The 12,898-nt window shown below is 36.2% G+C and overlaps 1 protein-coding gene across 1 annotated transcript in view; it reads left to right on the top strand.

Moving 5' to 3' along the window:
• Slc2a13 (solute carrier family 2 member 13) overlaps nt 1-12,898 on the top strand; it is a 349,537-nt gene that overhangs the window by 38,458 nt on the left and 298,181 nt on the right. The window contains exon 2 of the mRNA XM_047548591.1: nt 4,620-4,779. Within this exon, the coding sequence (XP_047404547.1) occupies nt 4,620-4,779 (160 nt within the window). The remainder of the gene's footprint in view (nt 1-4,619; nt 4,780-12,898) is intronic.

The raw sequence follows: 12,898 nt of genomic DNA, 5'->3' as shown, positions 1-12,898 counted from the left end.
TTGCCTTGCCCACTCCCCTTTTTTGCCTAACATGATAAGAGACCAAGAACTACCTGACAAAACCCAAATTATCCTCTGAGGATGAGGGAGGAAAGGGGTCAGTCATTCTAGTAAAGACTTTCTTTGCATGGGGGAATAGGGAGGAACACTCACTTATAAGTTGCCTGTATTTCCGGCACACTTACAAGTCACTCTGTTGGTTCCCTGCTTGGATATTTCACAAAGCACTTCTGATTCAGGCCTGCTACGATGTGACCTGATTATCTTCCACCCAGACTTGCTGCTTCCTGAGTTTCCTGTCTTTATATGAGTACCAGCATGCTCCTTTCCATCTTAACGCCGTCCTCCACTTTCTTCTGTCCTCATCCATCTCATTCCATCCAGATTCTCTGTAGTCTGAATGAATACTAAATTGATGGTTCTCTCATCTGTTTTGCTCCATCTCCACTTGCTGCCATGCATTTTTGCTCACTGGAGATCAATTTCCCACACTCCAACCAGAATTATCCTTTAAAAAAGTGAATCTGATCTTGCCTTTTCCTCTTTCACACCATTCAAAGGATTCTGAGTACCAAACCTTTAATTTGGCCTTTAAATTCCTGTGTAGTTTGACTGGTGACCACCCATCTCTCTGAAAATAGTTCCCTTTCCTCAGCAGGGTGCATTTCTTCCTCCCTCAAAGTCTTTGTCTAAGCAGGTCTGATTGTCTAACGTACCTCTCTGCCTGCCCCTCACCCCAGCTCTGCCCTACTCTTTCACTAGATTGCAGCTAATATAAATTCTTTATCCAGGGCCCCTGTGATTCCTCAGACTGGGCCATTCCCTTTACTATCCTCTCATGTTCCTCACACTTCCCAGAGACCCTAAGCTGCATGAGGACTGAAAGTGTCTCTGTCTCCTACAGTGCTGGCTCCACAGTGTTTAGCACAGTGCCCTGCTCAGATCCAGTGTTCTGCAGACGCTTATTGGTTACTGAATGCAGCGTTCACAATTTAATTTCTCTCTACTGTCTCATCTTCACTCACATTCTGCCTCACACTTTATCTCTGAGAGAACCCTGTTTTATTTACATTCTTAAACTTAGGCTCTTCTGTGCAGAATTACCTGCCCAGCCTTTCCTAGCTACCACCTAATCATCATCAGCAAGCAACAGTTGTCAGCATCACCAGGTAAAGCCCAGTGAATGGCTTCCTTATGACCCTTACCATGTTATTTTTAAATTACTCATTTGGTTGCATGCTTTTATAAATAGGGCTTGCCTCTAGTTTTCTTCATAGCAGAGGCACTGTTTTTTTTTTTTTTTTTTTTTTTTTATGTATACTCTTTAACATCAACACCAAACACAGATCGAACTGAATTGAAAATTGAGATGCCTTATAACTAGAGACAATAATAATAAATGCTGATAAATTATTGACTGCCTTCTCTATGCTAGGTGCAGTTTTAAGTGTTTTACTCTGTTAACTCATTGACTCTTGTCAACCCCTATGAAGGAATTTTGTTCCCATTTTCTAGATAAGGATCTGGAGACCCAGAAAGGTTAGGTAACTTGTGCAAACTTAACCAACTGGTAAGTGGCAAGGTTGGAGTTGATTCATGAGCCTACCTCCATCTGTGATGATCACTTAGTATGGTCTGCACCTTCAAAATTGGGCCTGGAATGTGTCAGGTTTTAATTCTGGTTCTTCAACTTACGTGCCCTGGGGTAAAGTTTTTCTTTATAAAATGGGAATAATTACATGTCCTTAATAGAGGTGTGCTAAAGATTAATGAAATCGGTCCATTTAAAATATCTGAAAGAATGTAGGCAGTTGTTAACAGTGTTAAGTCAGTGTGAGCATTCATTGGATAGATCTTTCAGGGTTCTTTCCAACTCTCAATACAATGGCTCCTCTGTCTTTTTCCTGTGCCATTACCTGTTACTTTCAATGCTCTGGTTTTCATCCTGAACAATCATGAGCCTAAGGACGTGTGCATTTCTTGTAGAGTAAGATATATGGATTTCGTGACAAGCATGTGTTGCTTAAAAACCACCAACCATCCTGATTTTCCATGCTTAATTCTCTGGGTTAGATGGCTCAACTAAAGACCCCTGGCTAGAGAGAGCAGCTGGATTCTTGTTTACAGATAGACCAGTGTAGAGAAAGAAATCCAAATAATAAATTAGTGTTTGACTTTTAAAAAAAAATTGTATATATTTTTTAATTGTTGATGGACCTTTTATTCACTTATTTATATGTGGTGCTGAGAAATGAACCCAGTACCCCACACATGCTAGGCAAGAGCTCTACCACTGAGCCAAGACCCCTGCTGAAGTGTTTGATTTTTTTATTGAAATGTTTTAATAGTAAAAGAATTAAAGCTGGGTGTGGTGGTGTGCACCTGTAATCCCAACAGCTCTGGAGACTGAGGCAGGAGGATCGCAGGTTCAAAGCCAGCCTCTGCAACTTAGTGAGATGCTAAGCAAGACCCTGTCTCTAAATAAAATACAAAATAGGACTGGGGATGTGACTCAGTGGCCAAGTGCCCCTGAGGTTAATCCCTGGTACCTCCTCACCCAAAGAATTAAGAATATATAATTAACTCATTGACATTTGTATGAAATGTTTCTTCTTTTAAAGTTAGACAAAGGGCATTTTAGATTGGTCTGTGCTATTAAACTCAGTAGTAAGTCAAATGGAAATTTTCAGCTGTTTAGGTGATTTAATTGGAAAGATAACTCATACTGTGTTCAAAGACATTTCCTTATTCTGTGAAATGCTTAAAACTTATGCATAAAAATATGCAGACAGGTACCACAGTAGCAAAGACATTGGTGGAAAGTATTTGTATTTCTTTGACCTGTGTGCAAATTTAACAACTTCTTAGCAATAGTTTTGCAACAATATTCTGAATTTTCTAGAAGTAAATGGGTCATTAAATAAAACTTACCTATTTATTTGCCTTACACAAAGATAGAACAAAGCAAACACACACACACACACACACACACACACACACACACACACACAAACAAAACAAAACTGAAAAAACCAAAGCAAAGCAAAACTTATAACAGGTGAAATTGCACACTGCTGTGGCATCAGGAGGGAGTTCTGTTCACAAAGTGAGTACCCTGCAGTCCAAAACCCTGGGTGGAGGTGGGCATCTATTACTGCATGTAGAGGGAAACGAGAGAAAGCTGCGTGATTTATATCAGCCATCAACAAGCAAAAATCATTGGGTTGACTGAGTGTTAGAGTGCTTGCCCAGTATGTGTGAGGTCTTAGGTTGGATTCCCAGCACTGCAAAAAAAAAAAAAAAAAAAAAGATTGAGAAGCACAACTACTGCTGTTACCCAGACTAGAATTGTGTTTGTTTTATTGAATGCAACAGCACAGTCAACAGCCCTCAAACAAGCTACAGGGGTTTTGGTGCTGCTCTCTTCAATAATGACTTTTTTTTTGGGGGGTGTCATAAAAATCAATTCACTAACTCATTAAAAACAAGTCTACATGCTTCTATTGTGCAACTTACTGGCTTAATGTAGAGATTGATTTATGATATATACAGATACAAAACAACTCAACTTTCATTAATAATCTTGCTCTTTTTTTTCCCCCAATGAGGTATTGGTGAGTATTGATTAGATATTGGTTTTAGTCTAGACATACCTGAAAATTGGAAGTGCCATACAGTAGTGAGATAGATGTGGCGGGCAGGGCTGAGATTTTCTTTAAAATAACATTTTTTATTGGCTCAAAGTTCTGCACCATAGAATTTGAGTTTTTAAAAAAACATAGTGTCAAAATCACCTGGAAGATTTTAAAAACACGGGTCCATCTCCCACCTCTAGTTGTCTGTTTGACAATCCTAGGGTAATGCGAGGACATGTTCATTAAAACAAACAATGAACAAAAAAGTCACACAGTGGTTCTGGTGATCACTGAATTTAGAGCTAATACCAGAGATTATGCCACATTAATTTTAAATAGAAAAAAAAATTGAAGCCAATATAACTAAATACACCTTAACCATGACACATTATTTTATGTGTAACGTCATGTATTTTTGTGAACTGTAAATTCCTGAAGGTACTGTCCAGTCTCTAAGCTGTTTCTGAAATGTAAACCTAGACAATTGAATAGAGTAACTTAATATGGGTTTTATTAGTAAGCCAACTTAAAGGTTTGGAGTATTTTGTTGGAAATGATGACTTTGAATAGTTGATATGTATTCTGGGACAATTGTTATTCTTACCATTGTCTGATTACATTTCCATATAGAATAAATGTTTCAGTAATGATATTCTTTGTAGAGAGTGTTTTTGTATTTTTAGATCTTAAAAATTATAATGCACACATATTTTCTAATATTATCTGAGGTCTGTAGAGGTACTTCCATTTTAAGACTTTCAAGTAATAATATTTAAAAAATGATTCTCCGAGATGGGAATCACACATACTTCTTATCTGCAATGTTACCCTATTAGTTACAAAAGCAATCTTCAAATATGTGGTCATTTTTGTTTAAAGTAGAAAACCAAGCTCGTGTGTATAGGCCTTAATTCTGTGTTAATATTTATAACAACAGAAATCTTGCTTAAGTGTCTCATGGTCACCTTTCACTTCTCTTTCTAGGCATTGCATCTATGACAGTGCCAGTGTACATTGCAGAGGTCTCACCACCCAATCTAAGAGGCCGACTAGTCACCATTAACACCCTCTTCATCACAGGAGGACAATTCTTTGCAAGTGTTGTTGATGGAGCCTTCAGTTATCTCCAAAAGGATGGATGGAGGTTTGTAAATAGCTTTTTTTTTATTGAATTTTTCAAATAAATCATGATTTTGAAGAATGGGAAAAAATTGAGAAATTGTAGGCAAAATATAACAGGATATTCCCAATTGTTCTAGGTAATTTGTAAGTGGGTGGCATTCAGCAAAACTGAAAGTAGACAGGAAGCTGATATTTATTTTAATGATAGATAAGGAATCTACCACTAAGAATTGATATTTACAGGATTTTTAGCACTTAGGTGACATTTCTCACACTGTGTGTAATCTTTTGCAATATTTGTTTAAAAATGAATGCAGTAATAAATATGCATGGCGTTCTTGAATTATATGAGTGATTGACAAATGGTTTACGAACTACAGATATAACTAACATCCTTTCTTTAGATTTATGAAACTACAGTCTGATCTGAAAGAAATGTAGTCGTTAAAGATACAGGTCTAGTTACATTAAAATATTATATGTATAAATTTAAAATATAGAAATCATCCTTATTTTTTGTTTCTTTTGAATCAGAACAAATGAGAAAAGGTGATATTAAAACCATTAAAATTAATTCAAACTGAATATTGTAAAAAACAAACTAGTTTTATGTTAAATCTTAAAGATAAGGGCTGTATGTTCTATATTTTGATTTCTTACTTTATGGTTTTCAAAACAACAGATTGATGTAACCATTCCAGGGAAATTTTATTAGAGTGCATGCCAGGTTACATGGCATCGTCTAATTTGTTTTCTTGACATTGTTTATTACAATAAATGTTTATTCAGCAGCTACTTTGTAGGTACTTGGAATAGAATATTGAGCAAGATAGACTCAAACTCTAACCTGTGTGGCATTTTCACTGTTGAAGTTAATCCTAACAGCTAAAGGGGAAGGGTTGGATGTTGAAGGTGTGGGGAATTGAATGATGTAAACAGCGTGATAAACCATCTGGCTTAGGAAGAGCCACTGAAGATAGCTGGTGGAGTTTTATTAGAAGTCATGGGAGAAAACTCTTTGAGGCCAGTGAGAGTCTGTATTTGTCAGGACCGTTAAAGTGAGGACTCATTTGATATAGGTGGTAGCTGTGTCTGCAGATACCGCTAAACTGCTTTCTACCTTTGAAATAGTCAATCTCTGCCTAAGTGAGAAGTTATTGGAAAATTGAAGAAGCAGGAAATTTCACCTTTCTTTTCTACTGTAGATGAAGTGAAAGAGGCTGATGGTAACTATTATCACCATAACCTGGCAATTTTTGTTTTTCTTAGAAAATCAGGGAAGTCATTTAATCCTTAAACATGCATGTCTTTAGAAAGACTTAAATCATCTATTTACATTTTGTTGAAACATTTTATTGGCATAACTAATAGATATATATTCATATTTGTAATATACTGAGTGAAAGCCACATTTCTCACTAAGGGATAACAATTTAAGAACATTGTCTCAGTACTGGGAAGGAAAGCAAGAAATCATACAATAGCAAAAATAAATTTATGAATGTGCTGCATCTGTGTCGAAGTGGAGGTTTTTAGGAGAGGCTTGAGACTCCTTTCGTTAGGCAGGGTGTTTTAGTCAACTTTCTCACCACTGTGCCCAAAAAGCCTGACTAGTAGAATTTTAGAGGAGGAAAAGTTTATTTGGTGTTCAAAGTTTCAAAGGTTTCAGTTCCTGGATAGCCGACCCCTGACTCCATTGCTCCAGGCTGGAGGCGAGACAGAACATCATGGCAGAAGGGCGTGACAGAGGAAAGCAACTCAGAACACATCAATCAGGCAGCAGAGAGGGCTCATCTCACCAGGGATAAAATATAAACCTCAAAGGCATGTCCTCAGTGACTTACCTCCTGCAGCCACATTCTATCTGCCTACGGTTACCACCCAGTTAATCCCTGTCAAGCGATTAATGCACTAATTTAGGTTAAACCTTTTACAACCCAATATCATTTCATCACTATACTTTCTTCCATTGCATCACACGTGAGATTTTGGGGGACACCTCATATCTAAACCATAACACAGGGTGACAAAGTCATGGACAGACCTGAATCCAAATGTGTTTCTACCATTCATTAGTTGTGAACCTGGAACAAATCATTTAACTCCTCTGAGCTTTATTTTTCTACAATAAAACAACAATAACAACAGAAAGGAATCAAAAGTACTTACTTGAAAGATTACTCTGGGATCTAAATTATTATATGCAAAATGTTCAGCCTAGTGCTTGGCACATGGCAAGTACTTTGTTAGAATTAATGCAGAGTCACATTATTTACTATTCTAGTGAATGTATAAAGATAGGCACTACGGTAGGTATTTTGTAAGGTAAACTGAACTAAGCTCAACATTGTGGGGTCTCTGTTTTTCTTATTGATAAGGTTGGGACTTGGAGGTGGTAGAGCAGAAGCCTGGATAAAAGAAATGTGTTCTAGAGATATATAACCTACCTAAATTGATTCAGGAGGACATAGAAAATTTAAACAGTCAATTTCAAGCAATGAAATAGAAGATGCCATCAAAAACCTACCAATAGAGAAAAGCCCAGGACGAGATGGTTTCTCAACTGAGTTCTGCCAGACCTTCAAAGAAAAACTAACACCAGTCTTTCTCAAGTTATTCCATGAAATAGAAAAGGAAACCTTCCAAACTCATTCAAGACTCATATCACCCTGATACCAAAACCAGACAAAGACACATCAAGGAATGAAAAATTAAGATCAATATCCCTGATGAACATGAATTCAAAAATTCTTAATAAAATACTGGCAAATCACATACAAAGACATATTAAAAAGATAGTGCATCATGATTACATGGGGTTCATCCCAGGGGTGCAGAGTTGGTTCAACATATGGAAATCAGTAAACATAATTTATCACAGGTTGGTTCAACATATGGAAATCAGTAAACATAATTTATCACATCAGTAGATTTAAAGACAAGAACCACATGGTTATCTCAATAGATTCAGAAAAAGCATTTGACAAAATTCAGCATCCATTCATGTTTACAACCCTAGAAAAACTAGGGATAGTAAGAACATAACTCATCGATGAGAAAACTATCTATGCTAAACCCAAGGACAACATCATTCTAAAAATGATGGAAAAAATTGAAAATATACCCTCTAAAAACTGGAACAAGAGAGGGATGCCCTCTTTTACCATTTCTCTTCAACATTATCCTTGAAACTAGTGAGAGCAATTAGAAGAAAGAAATTAAAGGGATATGAATAGGGAAAGAAGAACTTAAACTATCTCTATTTGTTGATGATATGATTCTATATTTAGTAGACCCAAAAAACTCCACCAGAAAACTGTTTTTATACACACACACACACACACACACACACAATTTAGTTGCAGATGGACACGATACCTTTATTTTATTTATTTTATGTGGTGCTGAATATTGAACCCAGGGCCTCATGTGTGTAAGGCATGCACTCCACTACTAAGCTACAACCTCAGTCCACCAGGAAGCTTCTTGAAGTTATAAATGAATTCAGCAAAGTAGTAGGATATAAAATTAACACCCATAAGTCAATTGCATTCCTGTACACCAGTGATGAATCAGCTGAAAGAGAAATCAGGAAAACTATCCATTCATAAGAACCTCAAAAAAAAAAAAAAAAAAAAAAAAGACTTGGGAATCAGTCTAACAAAACAGATGGAAGACCTCTAACAGTGAAAACTACAGAACACTAAAAGAAATTAAAGACCTTAGAAAATGAAAAGATGGCCTGTGTTCTCAGATAGGCAGAATTAATGTTGTCAAAATCTCCATATTACCAATTGTGCCATACAGATTTAATGCAATTTCCATTAAAATTTCAGTGATATTCTTCATAGAAAGAGAAGAAAGTCATGAAGTTCATTTGGAAAAATAAGAGACCCAGAATAGCCAAAATAATCCTTAGCAAGAAAAGTGATGTCAGAGCCATCACAATACCAGACCTCAAATTGTACTACACAGCTATAGTAACAAAACAGCATGGTATTAACGCAAAAACAGACATGAAGACCAATGGAACAGAGTAGAAGATACAGACATACCCATATCAATAGAGTTTTCTTATACAAGACAGAGGCACTGTAAACATACATTGGAGAAAAGATAGCCTCTTCAACAAATGGTGCTGGGAAAACTGGAAATCCATATATAGTAGAATGAAACTGAACCCCTATCTCTCACCCTGCACAAAACTCAACTCAAAATGGATCAAGGACCATGGAATCTGACCAGAGACCCTGTACTTAGTAGGCCCAACTCTCCATCATGTTGGCTCAGGAACTGATTTCCTCAATAAGTCTCCTTAAGCTCAAGAAATAGAATCAAGAATCAATAAAAAGGATGGTATCAAACTAAAAAACTGCTTCACAGCAAATGAAACGATCAAGAATGTGAACAGAGAGCCTATAGAATGGGAGAAAAATTACTTGCTCAGAGAGAGCATTAATCTCCAGGATATGTAAGAACTCAAACAACACCAGAAAAATTCCCAAATAATCCAATCAATAAATGGTCTAAGGAACTGAATAGGTACTTCACAGAAGAAGAAATATGAATGGTCAAAAAAAAAAAAAAAAAGAAAAAGAAAAAAGAAAAAATGCTCAACCTCTCTAGTGATTAGAGAAATGCAAATTAAAACTACATTGAGATTCCATCTCACTCCAGTCAGAATGGCAATGATCAAGAAGACAAGTTACAGCCAGGCAAGATGGTGCCTACCTATAATCCCAACTGAGGCAGGAAAATGAGTTCAAAACCAGCCTCAGCATCTTAGTGAGGCCCTAAGCAACTCAATAAGACCCTGTATGTAAATGAAATATAAAAGAGGGTTGGAGATGTGACTCAGTATTTTAGTGCCCCTGGTTTCAATCCCTTGTACCAAAAAATAAACAAGCAAACAAATAAAAGAATAGAAGTAACAAATGTTGGTGAAGATGTGGGGGGAAATGTTTCACTCATGCATTAGTGGTGGGACTGCAAATTGGTGCAGCCACTCTGGAAAGCAGTATGGAGTTTCCTCAGAAAACTTAGAATGGAACCACTATTTGACCCAGTTAAACCATTCCTCTATATATACCCAAAGACTTAAATTCAGCATGCTTCAGTAACATAACCACATCAGTGTTTATAGCAACTCAGTTCACAATAGCCAAACTTTGGAACCAACCTAGGTGCCCTTCAACAGATGAATGGATAAACAAAAAATGTGGTATATATACACAATGGAATATTAATCAGCCATAAAAAAGAATGAAATTTATGGTATTTGCTGGTAAATGAATGGAACTAGAGAATACCATACTGAGTGAAATAAGCCAGTCCCAAAAAAAAACAAAGGCCAAATGTTGTCTCTGATATGTGGCTGCTAAACCACAACAGGGAGGATAAGGAGGGGAAGAATAGAAGTTCATTGATTAGACAAAGGGGAATGAAGGGAAGGGAGACGGGATGGGAATAGGAAAGAGAGTAGAATGAATTGGACATAACTTTCCTTTGTTTATATATGAATACATAACCAGCGTAACTCCACATTATGTACAACCACAAGAATGGGATCCCAATTGGAATGGGTTGTACTCCTTGTATGTATACTATGTCAAATACACTCTACTGTCATGTATATCTAAAAAACAACAAATAAAATGCCTTATGGGAAGCATATGAAAGCAGACACTAGAGATTGCAAATAAATTTCGAAGAAATTAAGTCGTTACCAGCTGAATTTGGAGACATAAATTATTAATAAAACCAATTAGCTTGCCTCCCTGTACTTTTCCTACATTACTAGCGAGTCAGTCTAAGGGTGAAAATATTAGAGAATAGGAAAACTAACTTGGCTCATATTCACCAAGACATTTACCAAATTACTTTGAGTCCACTTTATCATGTACATGAATATACTTTTAATTACGTACGCATGCAAATATGTTTACTTTTTCTAAAGGTGAAATTTCTATATGCTGTTATCTTCCATTATTGATTATTTTTAGTGGGATGTTTGCCCATCTGACTCCTGAGCTAATAGAAATGTGGTTACAGTCAAATAAGTATTGAAGTTCTAACTTACCATTAGGTGTAGACTTTGGAATTGTCAGAAATTATAACTTATTCTGAACTGTAACAATAGATACTTCAGAATTTTGTGGCAGTGTATTTCACAAATCCTAAGAAAAATTTGCACCTTAGTATTTCATTTAATATCTCTTTCTCAAGCTCACATTTTTGTATATCTTAAAGTAATATGTCTCCTACCATCTAAGAATTTGGGCATTCTAACAGTTAACTTTTTATTTTAATTTTGCCTTTGCTCCGAAATTCCAGGTTACTAACATTTGATGTGCTTCGGTGGTGTCCCAGATTTACTAGCTCATACTATAGTGAGAAATAAATTTGAGGCTCATTAGCAAATATCATTTGATCCTGACCAAAATCTTGAGAGGTTGGCAAAACTGTTCCCCCCCCCACTTCCGTTTTCTAATTTGAGGAACTGAAGTTCAGAGAAGTTAAATATTTGCCTGAGACCTCTTGGTCAGAGACCACTGTGCCATGAGACCATTTGGCAGAAATTAGGTCTTCATACCCAAAATCTAACCACGTTATTCTTCCTGTTTCTGCTTTCAAGAGTTATAATCCAAAAATCTGTTGATAATTTTTACAGTAGAGACTGGATTCTGACACATGGAAGATGAAATTCATTGACAGAAATGTTTCTTAGATTTTGATATAGTTGGGAGACTCTTTTATACTGGATGGGTCAAAGTTTCTTTTATGGTTGGATGTTATACAAGTAAATCATTTTTTGATGAACAGAGAGACGTAGGAGCTATTTTTATAAGTAAAGTTCCAGGAACAGTGAGAAAAAGGGAAATTCTAGTTGAAATACAGTTTTCAAAGTCTATACAGTTCAAAAGATCCAGTTGTGTCTGGGCAACAGGGAGAAGCAGAACAACTAGGTGGAGACTGGTGATCATCTGGGAGTTTGGCACAGGGTAAGAGGGAAGGTAGGGATAAATCCATTGCTTGCTTGCTCTTATTATAAAAATGTTTTTCCATGTATTTCTCTTTAATAACACAACAAATTTGGGTTTCTTTTTTTGAGTCTCAAAATAATTTTTTTAAAAACAGTCTTTTTGGGTAAAAATAATCAATGAACCTCTCTCCTCTGTAATTTTACAGTGTTTAAACTATGTCAATAAGATGCTTTCCAGAATATTATTTAAAAGGGCAGGTTCTTTGTAAACAAATTTATCCTGAGGAACTTGTTCCTGTAATTTACTGCTCATTAGTAGTGTTTGACTGTCTATGAAATAGAGAATGTGAAGCAGTCGGTCTCAAAAATTGTGCAGTGACCATTTTAAGAAGGATGTATTTGGATGACAAGTATTAATTAGAGATTAGTGGTTTAATTACAAGTAAATATGTTAATGCTAAGTATACTTGTAATTGTGTTATTGATAAATCTAAGCCACAGGGCTATTTATCATAAAGATTTCTTTCACAAAATATGCGTTAATTTGTCAATACTCTAATGTCCTTAAGTAGCTTGTGCTCAAGTTATCAGTATTACTATAAGAACCAAATGAGTTAATGACTGTGAAAATACTTAAAAACTCTTAAATATTACTAGATATTGTTTTCTGCTGTTTTCAGAAAGTCTTAGGTTCAACCTCTATGTCCTATATCTAAAGCTGGCAATAAAAATGACTTCACCTTTAGTGACCTGATTTCTCAAGGTGAAAAGTAAATATTTGGTAATGATGGAGGAGTTTGTGTGAGACTAAACTCCCTGAAAATGACTATTATAAACCTTGGATGGAATGTAAAAACCTAACCAATACAAAAAAAAACCACACCTAACGACCAGCATAGCATAGTGAAAATACTCTATGAAACCATAGTGGTAGATTCATGACATGCATTTGTCCAAACTCATGGACAACACTCCACTAAGAGTGAATCCTGAAGTAAACTGTGGACTGTGGGTGATCATGTTGTACAATGCAGGCCTACTAATTGTAACAAATGTGCCACTTGTGTGTGAATGTTGATAATGGGAAGGCTAAAGCTATGCTTGTGTGGGGATGGGGTAAGTGGGAACTCTCTACTTTTCCCTCCATTTGACATGATAA

This window comes from Sciurus carolinensis, chromosome 4, assembly GCF_902686445.1.
Source record: "Sciurus carolinensis chromosome 4, mSciCar1.2, whole genome shotgun sequence".
In the NCBI taxonomy this organism is placed as follows: Eukaryota; Metazoa; Chordata; class Mammalia; order Rodentia; family Sciuridae; genus Sciurus; species Sciurus carolinensis.
The sequence above is the reverse complement of the archived record's forward strand: the minus strand, read 5'-3'. Positions and strand labels throughout refer to the sequence as shown.